Raw genomic sequence first — 25,680 nt, forward strand, 5'->3', positions numbered from 1 at the left:
AACGCCTTCATTTATTATTGCGAATTAAATCATGCTTAATCCTTTCTGGAATTTTTTTCGAGGAAACAAGTGTTTAAGATTTACTTCGTAATTTTTAATACAGATATTTTGAATTTTTATATATTTTTGCCTTGTCGCGAAGTGAGAACTGAATTAATTGAATGAGAAGTACTCAATCATCTTTGAAAAACTGTTTTTGTTTTCTTTTGCTTGCTTAATTTCTTTTATACATCGTTCTAGCTTTATTATAGTATTTAAGTGGAACATGTGACTATGATTAGATAATTCTTTAAATGATATAAATTTTGTGCATTTTGAGTTATAATATGAACAAAATATAATACTGTTAAGTAAACCTAGTGCCAGAGTGTCGCTATGGTAAACAAATAGAGCGAATTTTAAAGAATGCATTTATTCTATTGTGATTTATGCGCTATCTGCGAAGTAGATTTAATTCAATCCAATAAGTTTAAATGAAATGCAAGAAAAAATGCGTATAATTTAATATTCCGTACAAGGAAGTCATGTGGTTACACATCAGATTTCTTTTTATAGCTGCTTACATGAGACATAAAGACTCAAGATTAGTATGAAAACATTTTATTCCAAATTTTACGTACGTAAAAATAGGAAAAACAATCACTCCAACACCGTTATCATTTCGTATGCAGCGTGCGATTTTCTTGAAAAAATTATCGATTGGGATTTAAAATTGCTGATATGGCGGCCACTATGCCTGCATCATTGCTGCAATTATCTCACCTACCACCTCAGCTTCTTCCTCAGCTTCTTTCATAGCTTCTTTCATTATTTCAGACATCTGAAAAAAAAAAAAATAATAATAGCATTAACATTTTTTATCATGAGCATGTTTATGTATTTATTTTTAAAGCCAATATTCAGTAAAATGAAGCTTCGCTGGATTTCATCCATATGATCCACACAGGTATTTTATTAAGCAGCCTAAAGTAACATTAAAGGGGGCCTTCTTACACATTTGGTATTGGTTCTTTCGTTAATGAAAATGCTCATGATTCAGATTAAAATTATGAATCGGTATATTAAAAAGATTAACTAGCAAATAAGGGATCAGAAAATAATTTGAAATTCACTTCTTAAAAGCGATCTGAAGAGACAAACGACGTGATTGTCTTGAGTTAACTGCTAAGAGATTTTACAGTCCTTTCATGAAGGCAAATTGTATCAATTTGTCACGTGAAGTTTTCATCAGTCTGTATAAAACAAAATTCGTAGATTTACAATTAGGCAACTTTAAATTTTGTTCCTGTTTTTATTCTGCTTTCTAAACGCTTTTAAAAGGAGCTAAAATTTCCGTGTGTTTTGATTTAACACTGAATAGTTTAAATATGTACTTTTTATTGCGTACTTTTACTATGTAATCATTATAATGCTAATCACTTCATTCCAAGATAACTGTGTAAAACGATGTACTTAAATCAATATCCTAAATTAGCATGAAATTTCCTAAATTAGTATCCTAAATTAGCATGAAATTTCTATGCAAACTTTTTCATGAAACATGAAATTATTTTATTATTCTTGATAAAAAATTCAAGAGTAATTTCATGAAGTCCTTTTTTAAATGATTTTTCTTACCAAATTTCACTTTATTACAGGGTTGCATCTTTTTTATAATTGAAAATCTTTTAAAATTACTTAACAATGTTTAAAAAGACATAATATTCTGTCACTGGCATGGAATTTTATGCAAATTCATAACAATACTGTTGCGAAATGCCCAGTTGCGGTAAGATAGCTTCCCAGTAAAGCGAGTTTAGGGTTACCAGAAAGTGGCAAGGAAAGACAGGATTGAAAAAATTTGGCGCGAAATCTCCCATTTGGCAACCACAGACGGATCGGGAACATTCTAGAGCGAATTCTTATCGATTTTCCCCAAAATGTTCTCGAAGGCAGGTCAAAAGCTATATATACCTTGCCTGCACGCGGAGTAGTAGTATACCGTGAGAGTATCTTGAATTCAGTTAGCAGTCAGGGTCTTGAGTTCAGAGATTAGCTTGAAAGCGGACGACCGGGTCGGGAGCTGCACTTTAGTGCTTTGCCGTGAAGCTGTCTTCACCATTATAGTCTGATATCCTGAAGGTTGTGTTGCTGATTGTTTCAGGTTGTTTGTCGTAGTTTATCGACGATTGTAACGCGTCTTTGGAACTGTCCTGTGTAATACTGACGAATAAATTATATTTTGATTCTTCATCACGTTTTGCTATCAATCACTCCAAATCCACGGAGGCTTCCGAAACGCAACAATGTGTTTTTAAGTTCATGTCTTAAATTTAAAAAAAAAAAAAAAAAAAAAAAAAAAAAATTTTTTTTTAGTCCAAAGGGATTTGAATCCCGAAGGACTATTAGTTTCGTTTTGGCATTTTGCGTCGGACTCATAAATGTCGGTTCACTTTTCAAACTGTTGCCACAAAATGTTAGAGTCCTGCATTATATTTGAAGAAATTAAATAATGAAAAATCTGCATAAATGTATGTATATTTCTCGTATTGTGATAAAACAACGGTACGTAGAGTCATCGAATTTTGAATAACGTAATCCTCCAACGAATATGAGCATGTGGAAGACCAAATTTGAAATTTGAAATTTGTTTTATGATCGATTTCCTATTTTTTAAAACTTTGACGAATTTTTGATTAACAAACTCAAGGATTTCAAAGCGAGCAATGGCAACGTTGTGCAGAAAAAACATTTTTATCTCCAGCGCGTGAGTCTCTGTATCGGAAATTCTAAAGATATGCTCGTTTTAAAACTATTTTGCGATATTGCTGTTGCACTGGATCTTATGGTTTAAGTGCGAGGAACATGATATTTAATAAAGAAAGGTAACACACAAAATGTTAAAAAACGCCCCTTTGGACGTAATTTAAAATTCTTCAAGAGGTGAATGTTAGAGGACTCATGCTCCACCATGATAACGCATCTTCTCATTCAGTAAAATTGCCAACTGAGTTTCTTGAATAAAAACACATCAGAGTGATAGATCATCAGTCCTGTCCACGCAATCTAGCCATGTCTAATTTTTGGCTATTTTTCAATCTAAAAATGAACTTACATGGACGTCGTTTTCATTTCGAAGATGAGATTGATGAGGATATAAAGGCATTTTTTTCATCGACTCCAAGAAATGAATGGCTTGAGGCATTTAATCTCTGGAAAATTCCCATAGAGAAGTGCATTGGTGCTAGAGGAGAGTAATTTGAACACTTCTAAAATTGCGTAAGTATAACTTTAAAAGCCTATGTGTATCTTAAAAAATTCAGACCCTAACATATCAAAAGTAAGTGAGTACTAAAGGAGCGAATTATCTTCGGCTTTGGTTTCCTAAGGTATAATCAGATCTATTGTACATTTACAGTTCAACGGATTGCTTTTATTTAAATTCCATAAATTCGGTAAATCATCTTTTAAAAGTAATACGATTATCTATCTGTCGAAATATTTGTAAAGCTTCGAGACATTTTTACATAACATTAGTGTCTTTTGAAAACTAGATGGTATATTTATTAATTCTGTGATGGAAAAGCAATCTAACAGTTTCTAAAGAAACGAAATAAAAGATATCGTTACTCATAGGTAGCCAGTAGATTACTGGTATGTAATCTACTGTAAGTATCGCAATTAGCGCAAATCTTTGACGAATGCAGTATAATAAAAAACAATACCTCACAAATTATAATGCATCTTGTCAAATGGAAATCAAAGTTATATGCTAGATTTTAATCAATATAATGTAGTATAATATTAAAAATTGCTAGGTATGTGAAAATAAATTTGCCAGATCTTGATTTTAGTATTTGTAGAAATTTCTGATTCTTCAGTATTGTGCTATGGCAATACTAGCGATGACGACTGGAATGATAACTAGATTTGATTTTGCTCTTTTATATATTTAAAAGTAAATATCCGCGTTTAAATTGATAAACAGGAGGCGTTTCAAAGTAGGAGGTTAGATGAAATAGAGATGAAATGGGAGTTGAGTGTACTATCACACCTGCGTGTTTCGCCAGTATATAAGGTTACGACCTGATCCACCTGGTCTAAAAATAGACTTTATGATCTTGTTTGGGTCGCCTCTAAGTTCACAAAATAAGGAATCTCACCACAAAACCAAACTCAAGCACAATCACAACATTAAAACACAAACTATAAACACATAATTAAGACTTATCAAGTAAAAAAAAAAAAAAAAAAAAAAAAAAAAAAAAAAAAAAAGAGGACAAATAGAATTAAATAATCACAAGACATAAAATTAATATATATTTTCTCCCGAATTTCTGGATACCTTCGGTGTTTAAAGATAGCATAAAAGGAGCGTATTCGAGAGGTCCAGGTTCGAGTCCCGGCGAGGGCATTGCACATTTTTCCCTTCTCTAGTATAAAAAAAGAAAATCCTAATGTATCTATAGTGGCGCCCGAGCTAAAAAAAGGTGGTGAATGAGGATTCTTCACCACCAGTATTCGGCGATTGGGTATCCTAATTCTCAGTCTCCCTTTAAAAGGGGGAGTATATAAGGTATTTTCTCCCTGCTTTCTGCATGCCTTCGTAGTGTAACAGTAGCACACTCGCGTATTCGAGAGGCCCACGTTCGAGTCCCTGCGAGGGCGTTGCTCATTTTTCATGCAATTCATACATTCATGATGAATATTGCTCGTATAGCTGCGTTTATCACCTTCTAAAGTTCTGTCCACTTGTTCAGATTCACCCTGTATGTACTAGGAAATCACACTGCGGATATATTGAGGTTACAGTTGCCCAAAATTCTAACTGCCATGTAAGCGTAGCTAACGTATATAGAAGAAACAAAAAATCAGCATCAGATCAAGTTTCCAGGAAACATGCCATCCGAGAGGAGAACGTGATTGAATCTCACCTTCAATTCTTGCACAGTTTTTACCTGCATGGGTTCCCTCTCTCTCGGCCCTGAGCTACGATGCGAAACCGGAAATGAGGGAAGAGGATTACTCTTTGCAAAATGTAAACGGGGAAACGTGTGTGTGTGATTATGGCAAAGCCTCGAGGGCTATCTGCCTAAGAGGAGGGATGCCTTCGTGGAGGACTTTCTAAGGGAAACTGGCTCGTATACACGTTACACATGGGGGAAACCACGAAAACGCGCATGCAGCCATCCCGTTCGCGGGATTCGAACCTCGGACCGAACTAGCAGTGTTCAGCGACTTTACCGCTCGGCCGCTGGTGGGCCTAACGGGGAAACGAAACATCTTTAAGGGCAAAGAAAGATTAAGTACTGCAAAAGTTTTTCAAATGCCAACTTGAGGCAAAAAAATCCAAGGTGATTTTTATAATCAAAGAAATATAGATTATTCAAAGATCTTTTTTGCGAGACCAATGATGTCAATTTTTTTATAAACCTGTGGGTTATAACGTAAAATGTAAAAAGGGATTAATGGAATCAAATCCAGGGTCGTTGAAGCCTATAGTTTACCTGAGATATAGGGCAGAAACTAATGCTGGAAGTATTTGCAGGGAAGAATAAAATTGTTTCGGATTACCTCTCAAAATGAAATGGAATACTTTCAAATTAGGATTTCGAAAACCAAAGGTTTTGCGAGAACTGAAACTGTACAAAACACTAAAATAATTTCCTAAAATCAATATTGAACGTGTTTTTGGAACTCAAATGGAGGATACCGTTAAAACTATTTTCGAATCTGAACAAGAATAATAATCTGGAACATTTCTTTAAAGTGTAGAGTCTTTTGGGATTTTTAGAAGCAAAGAAACTGAAGAAATCCTCAATGACCTAGCTGGGATTCGAACTCATGACCTCCCGAATATGTGTCGAGCGTGTTTCCAGTTACATAACGAAGGTATGTGGAGGCGAGGAAGAAAGTACCTTATGAAGCTCATATGGTAAAAAGCGATACGATCTTAAGCGGGATTTTGACTTAGAAAGTGATGGACGGACAGAAAACTGGACGGCTTTTGATAATCTAGATATTTTCGTACCTGAGATGAAGTTAACTATAAACGATATTCTTGGAATCAAACTTTATTCTTCCTTAGATCGAGATTCAGAGGCTTGATACGTTCCCAAAACTGAAACCGTATTAAGTACTAGATCCACTTTTAAAGATCAAATGCAGCTGATTGCTTAATTTAATTTCAAAACTGAAAGGACCTACAGAGTCAAAGCTATTTCCGTCCCTGGACTGGAATGTTTCAGACATCCTGGTCCGAATGCTTGTTATGTTTGGGAAACTGAAGCAGGATTGAACTCTGAGGTGTTTCCCGAAAGAGAGAAGTTTTGGTTGTAGAGACATTAGGTTATTTTGAAGCAGGAGACCTGAAAAACTAGCAACGCCCTCGCCGGGACTCGAACAACGGACTTCTCGAAGACACGCCGAGCGTGCTGACCACTACACTACGAAGGCATGCTAAGAATGAGGGAGAAATACCTTACAATGTTATTTAGAAATGCCAACTGGAACTGAATGTTAGAACGATCTATCAAGGTTCATTTGTCCACAGGAGACAGGAGCAAATAGTCTGTCGTTTAGTTAATTCTGTAATCCATGCAAAGAAACAGGGCACAATGTCAAGCTAAAGACTTTTGGCCTAATGGCAAGGAGTGCTGTGAAGTCTGTGAATTGGGAGAGGAAACACAACCAGAATCAATGCAGACATTGGTTGGATGCTCGGTGGATTGTTTGCCTGCGAAACTTGTTAAGCTGAATTTTTGAAATGGGTTCCAATCAAGCCAGAATAATATGTAAGAAAATCGCTTAGCAAACCATTTTATTAAAAACTGATTGCTGACAGACAAAGTAGATCTGTCTAATGTGATATTTAATAAATAAACACACAAAACGTTTGTAATACCATCTTATTAAGAAAACTGAACATTGATATCATGAACTGAGGAAAGACTGAAAAAAAAGTAATAAAAAAAGTCTGACAACACTTTTCCAAAACTTTCTCTTAAATACATTTTCCTTCTACCTCATTTGAGTACACGCGCGCTAGCTTATTAACATTCTGGCAACAAAGCGTGGGTTAAAAATGAAGATCGAAGGAAAATTGCTTTAAAATAAAAATTAACTCTTAATTGAACTAAATAAATCTCCGCAGTCGACATTAGCAAAATGGAGTACTAATAATATATTTAAATTTTATAAAAAATGTAAATATTAATCTCATTTATTATTGATAATAATTTCTCTGTAATCATAGTATTGTGTTAAAAATTTTCTACCTTAATGAAACGTATAAGAACTAAAAGGAAATAAAAGAGAATTTTTCGAAGGAATTAATTGCGAAACAAGAAAATTAAAGAAACTCTCAACGAAATCTGCAAAGCTAAAATGTTTTTATTAAGAACGAAAAAGAAAAACTCACTGATGGATCATCGGCGCCATCTTTGCTGCTGGCTGTATCAGGTGCGTCAGGTGAGGCAGTGCCGTCTGAGGAATCATTCGAGCTTGTGGAAGGAGCTGTTGAAGAAGAATCTTTCTTATCATCTGAAGAGCTTGTTGAACCAGCTGAACTATCTGTCGTACTAGCTGAAGAATCTTTTCCTGCTTCAGTTGCAGCAGAGGAAGCAGCATCTTCTGCGGGGTCAGCAGGGGAAGGGTCTGGACTACTAACGGTATCGTCTTCCACTGGCCTAGCATAAGCATTACTTGCAATTATGCTTAGTACCATAAGGACCAAAAGGGTCTTGTTCAGCAAGAAAATCATCTTTATCCTGTTTGGAATAAAGTAAATAAATTATTCATAATTGTTCTCAGAACTATCCAGAAAACATTAGTGCATTGTACACAATTAATATAAGGAAATTCTGTTTTACATGGAGTCTTTTAACAGAAACTAAAAATCACCCATACATTGTAGTTGCCATTTTACTCATTTCATTGTGTAAACCAAAATAAATGCGGTATTTTGACACTTATGTATTTTTCCGTCGACAAAGAAAGTTAGTAAAAATCCCACCAAACTTACGCTCTTCTTCTTTTATTACTGCATCAATAAAGTTTGATCATTATATTATCTTAGTTGGTTTGATCATTTTATTGTGCATGAGTTACCGGTATTCTATAGAATGCCTAGGCACTGTATATAATGACGGAAGTTTTTAGGAAAAGTATGAAAATCTGAGAATTATTACATACTTTTTTAGGCATTGTATATAATTCCTAGGCATTGTATAGAATGAAAAATACTGTTTAGGCAAAGTGTGAAAAAACCTTATGTTAAGGCATTATTTAAAAGGCGTTCATTCCTCAAAAGCACAAATGTTATTATGAAAAAATAATGCATCAGTGCCATTAAATATCTATTCTTCGAAATATGTAAAAAATAAGATGATCTTGATACAGCGTAATAAATTTGAGATGATCTTGATACAGCGTAATAAATTTTTATTTTTATCTGGCTGAGACTGAAAATCAGTAAGATCTACGTGAAAACAGAATTTAAATTCAGAAACAGTCATTTGTTTCACAACAAAAAATCCCTTTTTAATCCCTTTTTGTTTTTTCTAGCAGCGCTCATAAAAGTGGTTCTTTCTTAACTTCTGGTAAGTAGTTTCGGTTCTTCGGAACGAATCGTAAGTGTATTTCATATTTAGGCGGTTTGTAGTTTGGCATTCTATAGAATGCCTAGGAAATGTATGAAATTGTAGAGACATTAGGATTTTTGGAAGCAGACAAGGTGAAAAATTAGCAACCGCCTTCGCCGGGAATCGAACCACGGACTTCTGGAATACCGGCCCAGCGTGCAGAACCACTACACCACGAGAGCACACTAAGAAGGTGGAAGAAATACCTTATATACTCCCGCTTTTAAAGGGCGACTGGGTTTTTTTAGGGGACCCAATCGCCAAATCATGGGTGAGGACAATCATCATCCAACACCCTTTTAGTTTGGACGCCACTGTAGAGACATTAGGATTTTTTGGAGGCCGGAGAGATGAAAACTTAGCAACGCCTCCGCCGAGAATCAAACCGCATACCTCTGGAATACCGGCCCATCGTGCAGAACCACTACACTACGAAGGAAGGCTAGGCAGGTGAGAGAAATACCTTATATACACTTCCTTTTAAAGGCCGACTGGAGTTTTTTTTGGGACCTAATCGCCAAATCCTGGGTGTGGAGAGTCATAATGTACAACCCTTTTAGTTCGGGCGCCACTGTAGAGTCATTAGGAATTTTGGAAGCAGACAAAATGAAAAATTAACAATCCCTAAGTTTTATTAATTAATCATTGTTGTATTCTGATCATTAAACACTTATGTATTATTAGCACATTTAGCGATTGGAATACAATATGCAACTGCATGTTATTATGAGTTACAAGGAAACAACAATTTCGAAGATAATGGATGCTATTAAAATCTGTGCGCATCTGTCATTTTGTTTCTTTGTTTGTGGCATCAACTCCTCCAGAACGAAGAAGAGCAGTATTTTGAAAGAGATATCCCAAAAATCCGTGGGAAGTGATTTCGAGCATTCTCATTTTCGTACGACTTTATTCAGCCGAAATATTAATAAAAAAACTCTGAAAACGCTAATTTTCGCTTCCCTTTTTTTAATTGGCAACAGTCTCGCTCGCTACAGATAAAAATCTGCTTTATTTCAAAAAGTGTTGGTTGCCAGTGTCTATGTTCTAGTCTATTTTGTCTCTACTGATTGAAACTGCATAAACACAAATTAATGAAGTTTACGAAAACCAGGTGAGTTAATAAACCAAGTTCAGCTCAACTGCTAGATATAGCTAAAGATGTAGCAGCTACATATAAATTAATTTTATAAATTTATCTTAGTGTTAGAAGCGTAATCCGAGCCGTCTATAACAACATCTCTGCTAGAAGTTTCCAGTTAAAAACTAACTAAGAAAGTGTATGAGGTGTGCGTGATTAATTATATTTTGCAGTGAGGTTTGTAAAAGTAATGCTTTCAATTCTCCTGATGATGTACTTACACACCTAGCAATGTCGTTTCCGTGTGCACTTATTCCGCTTCTGTATTCAATTACTTTTGTTTTCATCTAATAAGGAAAATAAGTTTTTACTCCAAAGCCCACAAGGGCTGTTAGTCTCGAAATGGCATTTTGCATTGAATACTTAAATTTAAAACATCACTTTTCAAATTGTTGCCACCAAACATTATCGCCCTGGATTATATTTGAAGAAACTAAATAAAAAAGAATCTGCATGAAGGTATATAAGTTTCTCGTATTTTGAAAAAACTACGGTAACCTAGCGTCATCAAATTTTGAATAACATTGTTCTCCACCCGAACATGGCCACCTGAAAGCTCGAATTTATTTTATTGTCTTTTTCATAGTTTGTAACTTTTTTATATTTACTTAATTTTTTTATATTTTGTAACATAGAAAACTTTAAAGAATTTTGGATTTAAAAACTCAACGATTTCAAACCAAGCAGTGCCAACATTTTAGAGAATAAAACATTTTTATCTCCAGCTCCTGATACTATCTATCAGAAATTTTAAAGATTTACTGTTCTTAAATATTTTTAGCGAAAAGTGGCGTTAGCCCGAATGCTTTCGAAACATGCATGTGTCTGTAAATGAAAAAAATGCCCTTTTGGGCATAATATAAAATCTGAAAGTTTGTGGGGTTCCACCCTTTTATCTAACAGCTTAAGTGTGGAAAAACCTAGTGAAAGGCTTAGCTAGTAATCGCATAAAGTTCAGTAACAGAAACGTAAGACGCGGGAAGAGTTAATTACCCTTAACAGTCGGCCCCTTTCTCAGGGCGTACAACAAAGCCTTCACTTGGGCTTAAACTCGAAAGTCTAAAAATAAGAACTTAACTATTGCTTAACTAGAGAGATGTAGCTAAAGCTAACATAAGTGTCACTAGTTGGCCTTTAAATATCGAATTAGCTAGCGAAGCTACCAAGGGTCCTTAATTTGGCCGAACATAGTAACAGCTTAGAGAGATATGGCCAAAAGGCAAACGCACGCTAATAAGAAACTGTGCTTCTCTCTTGTAGTCAGTAGAACTTCGACTTAACTACTACTCGAACTCATTCGCAATAAACGCGGCGATTCTAAACACACATTCTGGCAGGAAATTGTAAGCTGAAGCTAAGATAGATAGGAAAGGAGCTTTAACGTAAAAATTGGATAAACATTATTTCCAGATTTCTTTTTTTTTTTTTTAACTACATAATATGGCAGCTGCAAAGTATTCGACTGCACGTCTTGCGTAAATTTGTACATCATGTGTTTGCTTCAGAAATAAAAACTTACGATAATAAGGAAAGATGAGTAATCGCTTTCAGCGGGAATCGAACCACGGACCTCTGGAATACAGGCCCAGCGTGCAGAACCCCTACACCACGAAGGCGCGCTAAGAAGGCGGGAGAAATATCTTATATACTCCCTCTTTTTAAAGGGCGACTGGGTTTTTTAGGGGACCCAATCGGCCAAATCCTGGGTGCGGAGAATCATCATCCGACAACCTTTTAGTTCGGGCGTCACTGTAGAGACATTTGGATTTTTTTGGAAGCAGGAAAGATAAAACAACGCCTTCGCCGGGAATCGAACCACGGACCTCTGCAATACCTTCCCAGAGTGCAGAACCACCACCCCACGAAGGCACACTAGGAAAGCAGGATAAATACCTTATAACATGAAGTATAGTAAAAAGGGTTGCGGCCTCTGTAGAATGTAGTTCTATCATTTTAAAAACTCGTATAGTAAAAATTATGTTGCGCAATATACATAATGTTGAGAAAAGAGAACGAGACGAAAGAAATGTGTAAAACAGTAGATTACGGTGCATCTAGCTTTTCATTTTAAAATTTGCTAATATCATGTCAATTATTTGATGAACAATAAGAAGTTATCCCCTTTTTTGGAATTATTGGCGGAGCAGCACATTCTAGCCGCCGCGACTCACCCCACTATCGTTGAGAAAAGGAAGTAAAACATTCACTCATTCATTCATTGACGGGAGGAGAGGAAAGCCATTGTTGTGGCGTTTGCTTCGTCTTCGACATATGTGCCTAATTTCCAAACTCATAAGGCTGGAAAACTACTTTATAGTTCCCCTAAGATAATCTTTATGAATGTTTTTATCAAATTACAGGACTGTTACGACTTTAAGTGAGAAAGAATTGTTAGGGCCTTCATAGGGATTACATTATATACAATCAGTTAGGATCCGACTTTTCCTTTCTTTTAATCATTATATATATTGAAATACTACTTAACGAGTATACATAAAATATAGCAGTTTTTTAAGCTACTTATTTATATATCTATTGTTTGGCCTGGTTTGTTTGATTATAGCAAAGCATTCTCCTAACGAATCCGATAACAAAATTTTTACTATTAATGCTGATTTGACTGGCGTTTCTGTGAGAAGCATAAACCGCACGAAATCTAAAATGAAAGAGAATGGTGGATTTTCCGTGGCTTGGCAAATGCTGTCAAGAGCAGGAGACTGACGTTAATTACGGAAGGGGAAAGTAAACGGCTGTGTCAGGGATCATAAGGGGAGATATATTTTTAAAAAAATGTGTTTTTAGGTCTCATTCAGTATCAGTATATCAGAAATAAATGATGCACATGGTATCAGAACGGAGACAAATTACATACGATACGAAAAGTTATATTTATTTGTTTATTAACATTTCATTATTACATTGCTTTCGTTCAGGAATTTCCTTCCACCCCCCTCTGAGCAATACATACAGGTATATGTAAGTCGGCTGAAAAGCACTGCTATAAACAAATAATCCAACCCAATTCCAGTTGAACAGCGCTTATTAATACTAATCGTTTACGGAAAGCATCCTAGTTTTTGAAAAGCTTTGTATCATCTAACATAAAATTAATTAATTAATCATCTTAAGAATGATTTTGTGTTGAATATGGCAAAACATATGAGGGTTGGCTAGGCATGATTTCATGGAGAATTTTCTAAGGAAAATGGGCTCATATTTACATACCTTAAGGAAATCCACGAAAATACTTACACAAAGTGGTACGTTGCAGTAGGGTTCCTTCAATCCATCTGTTAAATTTGCATCTAATTGTCAAGTGCTCAATTTTTTTGGCTAGTTTATACATTCAAAGGAAAATACAAGTTACTCACTGAACCGCACGTTAGTCTGAATAACCTTTAAACCCGATGAACAGTATATTTCTGTGACAAGGCGCGCTTTCTGACTGTCAATCTGTTTGTTATTTAGCGAGCTTATGCCGAATAAGTTTATTCGCTATTTTATGTAATTTCTGCAATATTTTGTAATTCTTTTATTTTTTTCATCTGTCCTGTGTCGACCACTTTAGTTCAGTGATCCGTATTAATGTGCGCTTTTTTTAAAAAAAATTAAATGCTTCAAGAATAATTAATTAGAAAAGGACATAATTCTCTTCTTATCCTTAAATTCTTCAATAAAAAAACTGCATTTTCAGCTATAACCAAGTGAAATAATTTTCTAAATATAATTCAAAGCATGAAAAATAAGGTACATAAACAGCTTGGAAATGGAACTAGCATTGAGATTCTCTTTAAGAAATATGGTGAAGCTTAACAAAAAGTCTACGAAGTGAAGTAATTCCGTAGAATATTTTCTAACTCTTTATGATTAAATTGCACTCAATTATACTTTATAAACGACATGTAAATACTATTTAATGTATATGTGTGGATGTGTGTGTGGCTCACCACCAACAATTCTTTCTCACTTAAAGTCGTAACCCAAAAAGAGAACAAATTAAACTTCAGATACGTATACAGTACTGAATCTAATACAAAAAATACAAAATATAAAAATAAATTATATATGTACGAAACCTAACTAACTATTTATATTTATATACGTATCGTAAATATACGTATGGTAATGAACATTGTATAATAAAGATATTTTATACCTTGTTCTATATTTGGTTCCATTTATATATACCTATACATAGATATTATATATTTTAAGGATTCCGTTTAAGGATTATAGTAGTAGTTAATACATATAACATATAAAACACAAAATATACATATACATATAATTTATACATATACATATAAAACACAAAAATGCATCAATAATGTATTTCTCAGTATTATTTAACTTCATTATTATGAATTTTCTGCAGTCTAGTTTGCGTTATTTTATTCATAAGTCTCAAATAAAAACAATTATTGTTTATATGCCATTAGAAAATTAATCGAAAACCAGTGACCACAATGTAATTCAGAAACAGTCCTTAGCCGTGAAAAGGTTGAAAGCCATTCGGTTATGACTATTATCTCGCATACTCAGTTACTTCGCATACATGGAACATAGCATTCGAAATGAAAAACTCAATATTTACTACAAATTCATTCGTGTAACAAATATCTGTCTTTCTACACCTATGGCTTTAAAAAAAGATGTTATTTATCTTACAGTTTATCGTTAAGTAATACATTTTCATTGTACAAAATTGCATTCATTCGAAGAATTCAATTTGTATTTTCCTCTGTATAAAACTGAATGTAGAGAAGTTAGATCTTTAAACAACCCCCACAATTTCTTAAGATCCCGAGCGAGATTTTCCGCTCCTTGTCTGCTCTACCCCTGAAAAAACGGATTGTAAATTTACGACCTTACCGCATATAAAGGTATTTCGGATTTTCCACTCCTGAGAAAAACGATCTCTGAAAAATTGGTAATCATACCTGAATAAAACGAAATGATAACGATTAACTTTGGCACATTAATAATAACGATACTTGAATAACGATTAACTTTAGCACAATTCGAAGAAACGTTCACTTTTTCCCCACCTTTTTCTAACAGAACAGGTAGCTCAGATACTGCCTGTTTTGAATAAAAAATTCAGACATTTCTGTTAGGAAAAGCACAGCTGGTTATAATTACCTTCTTCAGTATGAAGAAGCACCCATAATGAAGTACTCCGTTAATATGAAAAAATGAAATCCATTGCGATATATTACTTCCCTTAGAGTGAAAAAGTACTCATAATACTCGCATAAGGATTAATGTGAGTAAATACTGTTTTTTAAGGCATGAAACGACTGTAAATGAAACTAATAAAGGTTTTTGTCGAACGAAAAAGAAGTATTTACAACCGTTTCTAAAGCATTTGAGAAGGCATTACGTATATTAGTACTGCCTTCCCAGTGGCCACATTAAATTTCACTCACCTATTATTCATAACAGACATATTTTGTTGGAAAATTATATTATACGCGAGAATTTTATAATTTAATTATATGATATAAAAGTTTTATATTTAAATTCTTACTGTGCATGTAAAAATGTTGATGATTACAAGCTTTACCGAAGTATTATAAATTACTCTAGTCCAGGGGGTTCTCAATCGGGGAGGGAAGGAAATTTCATAGTTTTAGGATGGTTTGCGGTCAGCTTTTTGTTTAGATTTTAGATATTTAATTTTATTTTACAAATATAAAAAACTACTTTTATTCAAATTTTGGTACTTAAGAACCTTTTCCATAATTTTTGTTGTTTGATTTATAAAACACGCTAGAAACAAATCTAAATATATATATATTTCAAATTTTGAAAAGGAGGCAGGAATAATCTTCTAGCAACATTAAAAGGGATGCATGGGAAAGGAAACACTGGCTAGCTCACTGTTCTAGCTATTTAATAAAATTAGAACTTCGCAGAAGCATGCAATAAATAACGGAGCATGCAATATCTATCTAAAATTTATGAATGAAAATCATCAGAAAACTTTTAAAACATTATAAGATAGAATAGTAAACAAAATTTAAAACATTGACTTCCAAAATAATAAATATTTTTACGTATTTCATAAGCTACGATTTGCATTCTGCAAAATATCTTTTGGAAAATTAAACCTACCTATGATTATCTCTAGCAATATAAAAATCAGCTTTTATATAAAGATACTTAAATGGTCTCAATTTTACAAAAACACAGTAAAGAAGTATAGGATGCGATTGTAATTAGCATCACTATTATTTTCAGAACTAGGGACTAAATGTTAAAATCATAGCCCTCAGATTTGAGAACGAAATGCTCGGACAGATTCTTTGAGTCAGACACACATATTTTGCTTAGGTAAGGACACGTAGTCATTTGAATAAAAAATTAACATACCTGGTAGTTTATGCTTTGACAACTAATGTCCCAGTCGTACAAAGCAGCAAATCTGGATTGGAATGATTCTACAAAAATTCTACAAAGGATTTGAATACGATATTTTCGCGTGGGATATCGCTTAATAGTTCTGAGTCATATGACAGCAAGGTTTTATACCATGAACTAAGATACACTGATGCTATCTAACATCCTGCTCTTAGGATTATATGTTTCAATAATCCGTGACTGCACATGCTCATTATAACTTCATTAAGTATGCGCTTATGCTCAGAATTTTCCATTCTTGTTTGCTAAGTTATAGTCCTTCGAATGTGAAATCACAATACACCTGATCAATGCTGACGACGATTATTACGACACGTTTCTAACCACATCCTTCCGAAGGTGACATTCTATCTGGATTAAAAATGGCGTGATTTTTAGATTAAGTTTCATATGCTAAAATGGTGATAAAAAGAAGAGCAGTTGTCTGCCGTTTCGCAGAGCCTAAAATTTATTCTTCAGGTTTCATAGATCTGAATTTTTTTTTCACGTAATTATCGTTTCATTCTGAATATGTTACTGTTATATGTTCACTTAAGTGGGAATAATTAATAATCTGCCCATTTTTATCAGTCTTAATTAGTTATGACACGGATCTGAAGATTCACTTCATCTAAAAACGTTTATAAGTAGATTTATTTAAGTTATTTTATTATGACAAAGAGTTTGAGTTTTTTTGTGATAAAAGACATGTCTTTTTTGAATGTCTTCTACGGAAGAACGCTACTGTTGATTGTATACAGCGGCACCGACATACTAGTCTCCTGCTACCAATTCATTCACCGAAGACGAAGTGCTTATGCTCACAGTTTTATCATTCAACTACGGTATGGTTACCGCCAGTCTTTAAGGATTAGACTGAAAGACAGGATCCTCATGCTTCAGGTGTATTTCTATTTGCCCTGAAGAAAGATTCAGCTTTCTCGAAACTGGTTCGAACTTGACTGTCTTTTGCAATTATTACAGATTTCCAGTTGCGAGATAGCATTTAATAGAGATTTTGCTGCGTGGTTTCTTTCATCTTAATTATCTTATGAATCCTTTCAAAAAGCATTAATTTTCCCCCTTAATGTCAGATTTTGCATGAGAAGTGGTTACGACATTAGCTACTGATTACGCTGGAGTACATTGCTGACGGTAAACTCCACTTTTCAGACTAAAACTGATGGCAATTTTTAGCCTAAAGGGCGTTAGCACAGAAGGTCTATTAATTTCGTTTTGGCGTTTTACGTCGGTTCACTATGAATTTCGGTTCACATTTCAAATTGCTGCCACCAAATCTTAGAGCCCTGCATTATTCTTAAAGAAATTAAATAATGAAGAATCTGCATAAATGTATGTATTGTTACGTTTTTCTTTTCTGGCACCAGTTATTTCTTATATTAGACGTTATTTTCTTTCTTCACATTCGTACGGGGTTCGTAGATTTGGAGTGAATAACGACGACACTTTATGAAGTATCGAAAGACACTTTATTGGTCAATATTGTCAGGACAGCTCCAAAATACGTTTTTACAGTCGTCGATGAACTACTATAAACACGCTGACACGATCAGCGACACAGCCTCCAGGTTATCAGGCTATCACGGTGGAGACAGCTTCACGGCAAAGCATTAGAGTACAGCTCCCGACTCTGCTTGGTCGTTCTCGGAACTCCACGTACTCTCGAGACTCTCCACTTTCGAGATGACTCGACGACACACAGAGCACAGCTCCTGACTTTTCGGTTCAGTCGTTCCCGGAGCTCAACACACTTTCTCGACGATGCACTAACCGCGATACACTATGAGATTCTTTCGGTGCACTCGACGATTCACTCGGCACTCGCTGCCCGGCTGTCAAGTCGATCGACTCCGCAGGGGTTGAGTAGCTAGATGAGACACCAACTCGATACTAACTAACTCGCACTCTATGCGAGGCACTCTCACTCGCCCTCTCGACGAGGCACACAAACTTGCCCTCTCGACGAGGCACTCTAACTTGCCCTCTCGATGAAGCACAGTGTTCCAATGACTGCGGACCAGCAGGGTTTATATAGCTTTCGGCTTGTGTTCGAGAACATTCTGGGATAAACCGCTAAGAATTCGTTCCAGAAGGTTCTCCATCCGTCCATGGCATATCGCCAATTTTGTGGCCAAATGTGGCAACACTGCCTTCCTTTGCCATTTTATGGCAACCCTAAAACTGCTTGGGGATGGGAAGCTATCTCACCACGCCTGTACATTTCGTAACAGTATGTTTCACGCACTGTGATAAAACAACGGTATCTCGAGTCATCAAACCTTGAATAACGTAATCTTCCACCGAATATTGAATTCCTAATTTGGAATTTGGTTTATTATCAATTTCATATTTTGGTAACACTTTAACGAATTTTGGATTAACAAAGTCAACGATTTCAAAGCAAGCAATGGCAATACTGTACGGAAAAAAAAAAAAAAAAAAGCATTTTTATCTCCAGCGCGCGAGACTGTGTATTGGAAATTCTAAAGATTTACTCATTTCGAAATTATTTTGCGATATTACTGTTGAATTGAATTTATGGTTTAAATGGGAAGAACATGATTTTTAACAAATAAAGGTAACACACAAAACGTTAAAAAAAGTAGCTTTGGGCGTAATGTAAAATATGAATGCTTTCAGATTTTTTTCTTTTATTTTAGTATGCAGATCCCTGACGTCAATACTTCTATTCGATCTAGAGGAACCTATGCGCACAGGCAAGCATTCAGATCTTTGATCCCATCACATCCTTTCCCCTACAACGTGTTCGGAAGATTATGGTGCTAGTAAAGTTCGTATTGTAGTTCTGCAACATTCCTGTTCTCAGGATTTAACCACTCCAAAAGTGCCCTTCGACTCAGCTGATTTCATAATTCCGAATTTTCTGTTGAATTCTTATACTGCTGATACATTTGCAGAATCATTTCGTTTAACTATGCAAATACGTTTATTATTTCTTTATCTCAAGTGGATAGCTATTTGCTACAATTCAAAGCTCTTGCTGTTCAGTTCGAATTCTGGGTATTTGTAATAATATAGAATCTCATTTCTCCGACTGAATTTTCTACTGAATCTATTTCTCGGGATTAGGATTCAATCCCGATATTTTATACTATTAAGAAAAATACCTGTTGCATTCTTTTTGAGCCACAAGAAAATTTTAAAAGAGCCATATTTCACTACATGAGTGCTATTTCAAATTATTTATTATTTATTGTTTTCGTACATCTTCGGATTCCCTTGCGAAACGGTGGCCGAATCAGTAAATTCGCCGACCTTTGACAGTTCAAAATTCACCGAATCAAAATCAAGTCAATACGGTAGTTACATGGGAGTTTTAGTGGTTGTTCCCCACATGCAATATGAAAATGATCGAGTTTACCTTAAACGGTTTATCTATAAAGGCGCCCTTTCCCTTAAGCAAAGAGTCGTACAGTGCTTGGACGTAATTCAAATAGTGAAAGCCTTCCTCCAATGCTTCTTCAAGTCATATTGCCTTAGGATTTATTTTAAGGTAATATTTTGGTCTTCAAATGAATTTTTCTCCTTTTTTTTGGATTTTGGTTTTTCATATTGTACCAGGCTATTTTGCTTTTATAGTTTTACCAAAATAGGGTGCCCTGGAATTCCTTTTTACTTCCTTGTACGAAGTAAAAAGGAAGTATTGTAATAGCGAAAAGTTTCAGGCAACATATTTCAACGAAAATATTCATTTTGACCGCTATCGAATGCAATTTAACGATGTTTTTGCGTGATATCTGTACGTAAGGACAGAATAAAAGACTCGTTTCTTCCAAAAAAATTATAAAACTGCTTTAAAATTAATTCTGAAGAGAATTTTTCGTGGCGTCTGTACGAACGTATGTACGTACGTACGTACGTACGTATCTCGCATAACTGAAAAACGAGTAGCCTCAGAACGTTGAAATTTTGTATATAGGACTGCCATAACATGTAGATGTGCACCTCGCATTTTGGTTGCAATCGGCCGCACCAAACGTATATAAATATATTTATATATATATCCACTCTGTTACCCGGCTCAGTGATCTCAGTTTCTTTACTCTTATATGTTTGTAAATTGTACATTTTTTGCTTTAAAAATGATTGAATTATGTTGTTTTTATCTTCCGGTTAAGGTTTTTATGCCTTTCGTAATTCTGGAAGCAATATTTGTAGAATTATCAACAATTTAAAAGATGTTTAAGTGCGGTTAAGTTTTAAATAACATGGCGGACATATTTGTTTACATTTGAAACAGCAGAATTGTAGATTTGTTGCCAATCGAGAGAGACTAAGCTTCGCAACACCATAATAACGCCTTCATTTATTATTGCGAATTAAATCATGCTTAATCCTTTCTGGAATTTTTTGGAGGAAATAAGTGTTTAAGTTTTACTTCGTAATTTTTAATGCAAATATTTTGAGTTTTTATGTATTTTTGCCTTGTCGCGAAGTAAGAACTGAATTAATTGAATGAGAAATACTAAATCGTCTGTGAAAAACTGTTTCTTTTCTGTTTTGTTTGCTTAATTTCTTTCATACATCGTTTTAGCTTTATTATAGAATTTGAATAGAACATGTGGGAACGATAATTCTTCAAATGATATACATTTTGTGCATTCAGAGTGTATAGAAAACAAATATAGTGAATTTTAAAGAGTGCATTTATTTTATTGTGGTTTATGCGCTGTCGACGAAGTAGATTTAATTCAATCCAATCAATTTAAATGAAATTCAAGAGAAAAATGCGTATAATTTAATATTCCGTACAAGGAAGTCATGTGGTGTACACATCAGATTTTTTCTTGTAATAATACTATTTTTTTTTCAATTGTCTATTTGCTCTTGATAATGGGTAACTTAATTCGTTCGAGCTGTTTTAAACGCCATTCAGTATCATGCATGTTTTAAAATGTTTCTGGTCTACTTCATTCATTTTTAATGTAATGCTTTATTTCCTGAATCAGCATAATAGAATCAGTTTTGCAAGTATACTTCTGTTTATAAAAATTATAACACAATTGAAGAATTATGCACATAATCTGAGACTTAGAGGAAATGCAAACCTATCTCATATGCTCACTAATCAGAATTTCAGAATGAGCCCATACCATACGTGGAGATCAGAACTGCTGTCTTAGCAGTATAAAGTAGAAGGTTCAATCTGAACGTAAGTAGCATTTCAATATCTGCCCGCGATTAAACTTTTCATAAGAATTCATTATCCATTATCTTGATAAATGGTTCAATATAAGCAAGTTAAAGTTGTTTAAACGAAGGGTGAAGATCGGCTTACAAGAAGGAGGATTTACCTACTCTGAAATCGTAGTTTGTATGAGGCGTACGTCGTGTAGGGCCTACAAAGAAACGTTGTCTTTGGGTATGCATTATTGAATGTCGTATTAGGCAGTCGTCAAGTGTAATGGTCTGAGCAAAATCACGTATGATAGGCGATCTTCTCTGCCAGGAACTTATAAGGCATTTCTCCCGTCTTCGTGGTGTAGTTGTCAGCACGCTCGGCGCGTATTCGAGAGGTTCGAGTCTCGGCGAGGGTTATGCTCATTTCTTCAGTTTCCTGGGATTGAAAAATTGTAAGTTACTTTACACTGGGTTCCGAACTAAAAGGTGGTGAATGATGATTCTTCATCACCAGGATTTGGCGATTGGGTCCCCTATACACCAGCCGCCCTTTAAAAGGCGGTATATAAGGTATTATTTCTCACGCCTTCTTAGCATGCCTTCGTGGTGTAGTGGTGTGCACGCTGGGCGCGTATTCAAGAGACCCGTGGTTCAAGTCCCGGTGAGGAAACTTCTCAGTTTTCATCTTTCCTGCTTCGAATGGACTCAGTGTCTCTGCAAACTGAAGGCATGGAATGCATTCCTTAGTCCTTTTAGCTATCTTTTACTGAAAGCCTATTTAATTTAATGCCATGATAAGTACGAGCTCTTATTGAAGTGCAAGACGGGTTCTCCAAATGTAGATTTCATCTATTTAATGTTCTTGTGTTTCTCTCTAAATTTAACTATTTCTTTGAACCACTAAAGGCCATATGCAGAATAAATTTCTTTCACTGCTGATGACTCCCTCACAGTGTTGCAATTTAAAAAGTTGAGTGTCCGTATTTTTGAATGGATGAAGAAAAATCAAAATGAAATCACATTGAATTAAGATTGGTAGGAAAACGAAATGTTTCTCAGAAAATGAAATTAAATATATATATATATATATATATATATATATATATTCAGGAAATTATTTCAGTTGTTTCTTCAGCATTAAATGTAAACTATATTCTTTTAACTTATAAAACTAGTTTAAATGTAATGTACATAATTTAGGTGATTTTCAAGCCATATAATTATAATTACTTATATTTTCAAATGATATATAGCATTTTAACTGAAAATTTTCAGCTAGAATCTCAGTTTACTTTGCTCCAGTACTTCAAGTTGGGCAAGTCGTATACCTGTGTATACCTCCATATGAGAAGCATAAGATACTGAATCATACTAACCATCTACTATTTTCTGGTCTGAGATCTCGCATCCATAAAGAGTAAATATTTTAAGAGTTATCTTGAAATTAAATGAACTCATGTACTTTGTTTCATGTTTCCCTGTAAAAAGAAATCTTATATGTGCTGTGTTTTGGTACCTTGATATGGTAAAACATGAGACATTTAATCGACATTCTAAAGTAGTTACATCTATTACTTATGCTGTAAGTAATAGAAGTAATTAGTTTAGAATGTCGATTAGATGCCTAAAGTTTTACCATATCAAGGTACCAAAACACAGCACAGATAAGATTTCTTTATGCTGTTACTTATGCTGTAAGTAATAGATCAATATCACTTCTTCTTTCTCATTTGCCAGCTTGCCAACATCTCCACATCAAAGAGTTGAAGAAAATTGAATTCTTCATTTAATGTGCCTCTTAGTTAAAGGACAAACTTCTATGTTGAAGGTGTTCTTTAGCGCAACTCCTGATTGATCACCATCCGCTTGTAAATGACATGAATTCATTTGGATTTTAAGAAAGTAATGCGATAGAATCACTGATTGTGTAAAGTTTATAAGTTATTTCTCCCACCTTCTTAGCACACCTTCGTAGTGTGGTGGTTTACATGCTGTTCGCGTATTCCATAGGTCCGCGGTTCGATTTCTGGTGAGGGCGTTGCTCATTTTTCATCTTGCCTACTTCCAAAAATACCTAATGTCTCTACAGGTTCTTATGTTAATTAACTAGTTATTAGAATTTTGATCTATACTTTAAATTAATTTTCCGTATACCTCACCAAAACACAAATTAGCTTTAAATGTATTTAAGCTGAATCTTAGACAGAGAAGTGAAAGCTTCTGGCATTCGTGTAGGGCTGTTAGATTTTTCCAGCTCTATCTAAATGTTATTATCCCGGTTTTAGCATTCTCTCACAGCCTATTGTCTTAAACGTACGAGGTTGGCAAAGTTAGTTTAGCCAGCTTACTACTTATTTTTTGGTTATATTGTTTTAGATTATTTTTATCAACGTTTAAATTTAAGTATTTGTAATTGATTAAGGCTTTCACAATCAAAGCATTTAAGATGGCCTTTCATTCAAACAGCCAACGGCCATCCGAACGGCTCAGATCACAGGCTAGCTTTCACCTAAAGTACACAATAGACTAAGGTGCAGTTTCTCCAAATGTATTATATCCGTTCATCTTTATTGTAGATTGTCTTGTCCTTAAAAGTTTTTTTTTTTTTTTTTTTTTTTTTTTTTTTTTTTTTTTTTTTTTTTTTGTGCTTTCTTATCTTTAGATTAAAGGTGACTTCGTGTACACTCAGTGGCTAGCGACCGCTCTTTGTTAGAAACTAGAAACTTTATGATTTGAAAAGTTCACATCTCTTTGTTCTTTCATGAACGGTAGGAGACAGAACTTGTAAATCGGAAACGGAATTTGAGCTGATTGTGAATTTTAAGCAATAGGTCAGTGAAGGAATTGGCCTTCAGAGTGTTAACTTACATCTCTATAAGGAATGGTTTACTTGCTGGTTATGTTAAAAGTTCACTTTAATAAAAACGTTGTGTAAACCTTCGCAAGTCTCCTTCATTTTATCTACAGACTTAGTGATAATCGTTAATTATCTCGTAATGTTGTAGGACTTATATCAGTTCAAAAAAACCTTATAAGTGGCCTTTGATTTGATTACGAATAATGTTGGAAGACCAGCTGAGGTTTAGTCTGGTTCCCCCCAGATTCCAAGTTCCTCTAGAAATATGTAGTCTAATGGAAGGCACAGACAACATACGCGCCTCAATGAAACCAGCCACCACTTTCGATAGTGGAAGACCTTCTTGGTGGTAATAACTTTCTCGGAACAATTAAAAACTCATCTATTATTGTACCCTGTTGCAGAGTTAGGTGATGTCACCACAGTAACCGCTGCGCTTCGAGGACAGGCCCAGAGCTGGTATAAATGTGTCGGTAAATTTTATGTGAACCAAAAAGGAAATATAAGTTTGAAACTTTCCTTTTGAAAGTATTACTCGTGGTGAAAGATAGAACAAAACCGAAGTCAGGACTTCAGACTAAGGCAGAAAAATCGACTGAGTTTATTTTGAGAAAGTTGCAAGTAATAAACTTTCTATGTGGAAAAAATATTGATGCAGAAGTTATTAAAATTATATTGCCTGGGTTATTGTTTCAGATCCAGTGTTTTCTTTTAGTTGGAAAAACCCGGTATGCCAAAACAAGTATTTGAATTAGCGGTGAAATCTGAAAGCAGGCGAGTCTCAATGAATGCCTGTACATCAGAATATGAGTAAAGAATTTAGCGGGCATTTTCGAAGACTTTTATCGGAAGTAAGTCATTAGTTTTAGATCTCTGAGATGTGGCGATCAACCGAGTGTTAAGCAATTACATTTGGAAAGTCAGCAAAAAGAAAGTAGCCGTAAAAACAGACCAGCAGCAAACTTGCAGAAACAGGAAAATAAAGAGTCAATCAAGCCGAAATCTACACGTCAAGAGGCCGCCGCAGGATGAATCAGTTCAACGCTCATGAAAGGGAAATCTTCGAAGGAAGATCATCTGTCAGCAAAGCGACTCGCTACTGCTGAATGAGCGGAACAGTATGGAATGAGAACTTATGAAAATCCACACTGTTAAAGACACACAGAACCACACAGACACACAGACTGCACACAGAAACGCAGGCCGTTTTCACATCAGCCGCATATTAGAAGAATCCTAATTCACCAGGCAAAACTTTCTCACTCTGAGGCCTGTATTGCTATTCGGGTGATGACACTTAGTACTGAGAAATTATTTTGTATTTAATTTGTATTCATGAATTTAAGAAAATTTTATATCACAAAATGCAAATACTCTGTGCAACATTTTCGTGTGTTTGTAAGTCACAAGTGGTGTAATAAATATCATCAGTATGTTTCGTCCAGTATGCTTGCATATTTTTTGAGTTATCATCAGTTTTCAGTTTGTTACTTAAC

At 34.8% G+C, this 25,680-nt stretch overlaps 1 protein-coding gene across 2 annotated transcripts; it reads right to left on the bottom strand.

Moving 5' to 3' along the window:
• Positions 1-584: 584 nt before the first annotated feature.
• On the bottom strand, positions 585-16,294 carry LOC118189155 (uncharacterized). 2 transcript variants are annotated; one of them, XM_085817731.1, is made up of 3 exons: positions 16,138-16,294; positions 7,400-7,748; positions 585-820 (listed from the first exon to the last, which is right to left on the bottom strand). In XM_085817731.1, exons 2-3 carry the CDS (start codon positions 7,739-7,741, stop codon positions 731-733), a joined length of 432 nt encoding a protein of 143 aa, XP_085673857.1. In that variant the 5' UTR covers positions 7,742-7,748; positions 16,138-16,294; the 3' UTR covers positions 585-730. The 2 variants fall into 2 exon arrangements, with proteins under 2 accessions (XP_085673857.1, XP_085673858.1); XM_085817732.1 differs by lacking the exon at positions 16,138-16,294 and adding an exon at positions 15,880-16,007.
• Positions 16,295-25,680: the final 9,386 nt, after the last annotated feature.

Source organism: Stegodyphus dumicola, chromosome 5, assembly GCF_044657685.1.
Source record: "Stegodyphus dumicola isolate Sdum_Otavi_A_Nest chromosome 5, ASM4465768v1".
In the NCBI taxonomy this organism is placed as follows: domain Eukaryota; kingdom Metazoa; phylum Arthropoda; class Arachnida; order Araneae; family Eresidae; genus Stegodyphus; species Stegodyphus dumicola.

Excerpts from the sequence above, each read along its gene's own strand:
- LOC118189155 (XM_085817731.1), bottom strand. The coding sequence starts at position 7,741 with ATGATTTTCTTGCTGAACAAGACCCTTTTGGTCCTTATGGTACTAAGC. Across the intron at positions 821-7,399 it reads ATGGCGCCGATGATCCATCA|ATGTCTGAAATAATGAAAGA; the intron begins GTGAGTTTTTCT and ends TTTTTTTTTCAG.